Source organism: Acyrthosiphon pisum, chromosome A1 (assembly GCF_005508785.2).
Source record: "Acyrthosiphon pisum isolate AL4f chromosome A1, pea_aphid_22Mar2018_4r6ur, whole genome shotgun sequence".
NCBI lineage: Eukaryota > Metazoa > Arthropoda > Insecta > Hemiptera > Aphididae > Acyrthosiphon > Acyrthosiphon pisum.
The window spans coordinates 69,224,953-69,227,139 of NC_042494.1; the positions used below are offsets into that span (position 1 = coordinate 69,224,953).

Genomic DNA, 2,187 nt, shown 5'->3' on the forward strand with positions numbered 1-2,187 from the left:
TTTCATTAGATCTAATTTTGAATTTGTTCTTTCTGCTTCACAATTCGAAACTGGCAAAGTTAAATAAAGTCGTAGAGAAATGTACACATTTGGAAAGACTTCTTTTAAATTATTTTCATGTACATATAAGTAAATATTTTGAGGAGAAATTATTGGTAAATTTAACTGCATTACATAACTAGAAAAGTGCACAATCTTTTGTCTTATATTTATTGTATCAATATCATCTTTAAATGTGCTAATGAATATGTCGGCAGAAGTCTCTGATAATAATTGTGAACCGAATTTTGTAATAAACCCAAAAATACTACAAAGATTATCATATGCGTTTAATCTTATATCAAGTTCAGTAACTAAACAATCAATAATAACATAAAAAAGTATCAACCTCCAACTTCCTTATTTCGCATAAGTTTGAATTTCCTTCTATTGTACCATCCGATAATTTTTTTTTCTAACAATTTTTTCTCCACAGGGCAAAATATTAATTGATAATTCCTTTGCTTTGTTTTCAAAATATACAAACTTCTCTCTTAATGAAGTATGAACTAACATAAGTTTTTAATCCTTTTAATACATTTACAGCTGTAAATAAATCTATTCCCGGTTTTTGAAGGTATTTACTAACACTGTTAAATTGCGATAAAATGTCACTCCACATAACTGCCATAAAAGCTGTTTTAAACTTTATCATTTTATTTTTTATTGATTTAGCAGCATGACGATTTTCTTGTTTTTCGTTAACATTTTCAAAAATATCCGTTAATGTACATATAATTTGGTCATAATTTAAGATAATAGCTTTACACGACTCCGCGTGACACTCCCACCTAGTATTACTTAAAGTTTTCAAAACAATTATTTTATTTTTTTCTTCCGATTGTAAACCAGTCAAAAGCAAATTCCATCTATGTGTTGAGGCCACAAAAAATGCATACAGTTTTTGAACAATACCAAAAAAATGTATTGCTTCTAAACAGCATTTCACTGTATGTGTCCCTACTAAATTTAGGGAATGAGCAAAACAAGGTGCAAATAAAGCAACACTGCATTTTTTTTTTATTTGAGCCTGTAAACCCTCATATATACCAGTCATATTATTAGCATTGTCGTATGATTGACCTCTACAATGTTGCAAATTAATATTATTATTTTCCAAAAAATGTATTACTTCTTCGGCCATCGAAATGCCAGTATGACTTAATATATGTATGTATGTTAAAAATCGCTCAACAACTAACCCTTTATAACAGTATCTAACAATAACAGCAAATTGATCTTTATGTGCTCTATCTGGTGTAGAATCTAAAATTAGACCGAAATATTTAGTTTCTTGTAACTGCTTAATTATTTCCAATAAAACTTCATTTCCCATTAGGTCAATTATTTCGTTACAAATTCGCATCGAAATATAAAATACATTCCCTGGTCCTTTATTAGCGCGTTCGTTCATGTGTTGTTTTAAAAAGGGATCAAATTCGGAAATGACTTCGAGAATTCCGAGAAAATTTCCATTACTCGAAGAACCCAACCGCGAGTCATTACCCTCAAATGCTAACCCACGAACAGCCAAAAATTTAACAACAGATACTACACGGCGCAACACTTCAACCCAATACTTTTTTTCACTCAACATTTGTTCCGCCATAGTTTTGTCTATACGATTTTTAGCGTTTACACGATCTAACCAAGTTAACATTGATTTACGATGAATTGCACTATTTTCGTGTTCTTTAACTTTTTCGTGACATTTTTTCCAGTTGTTAAAACCAGGATTAATAAAACTTGAATTATTTGACTTATTAAATAGCTTACAAACAAAACAATAAATGTTTCCAGTGTGTTCAGAAAACATGAGCCATTTACGTAAGTGTATTTCACCATTGGGCAATTTTAATTCGAATAATGATATATTTAATGAGCGATTAAAATTTTTAAATTTTTTTTCGGATGATTGAAATTTTTTTGGATCCATATTCTGAAAAAATTCTGGTCCTTTTAAGCAGCATAATTCTATAAAAGTGTTGTTTAACACTAATGGCCCACATTCCCGGATCTTGATATGATTCAATATCAAGTTTAATAGTATGAACATTCGAATTAAAATTAATTGCAATCACTGCATTTTCTGCTGTAGAACCATTGTCACATTATTTTTCAGAAAAATTTAAACTATCAGATTTTGGA

The 2,187-nt window shown here is 29.5% G+C and overlaps 1 protein-coding gene across 1 annotated transcript in view; it reads right to left on the minus strand.

The window, feature by feature from the left end:
* Nucleotides 1–11: 11 nt before the first annotated feature.
* The window catches only part of LOC100572473 (zinc finger MYM-type protein 1-like), a 3,380-nt gene continuing 1,204 nt past the window's right edge, over nucleotides 12–2,187 (minus strand). Inside the window, exons 2-4 of the mRNA XM_008183318.1 lie at nucleotides 841–1,810; nucleotides 175–353; nucleotides 12–50 (exon numbers count right to left, since the gene is read on the minus strand). Coding sequence (XP_008181540.1) covers nucleotides 12–50; nucleotides 175–353; nucleotides 841–1,810 — 1,188 coding nt within the window. The remainder of the gene's footprint in view (nucleotides 51–174; nucleotides 354–840; nucleotides 1,811–2,187) is intronic.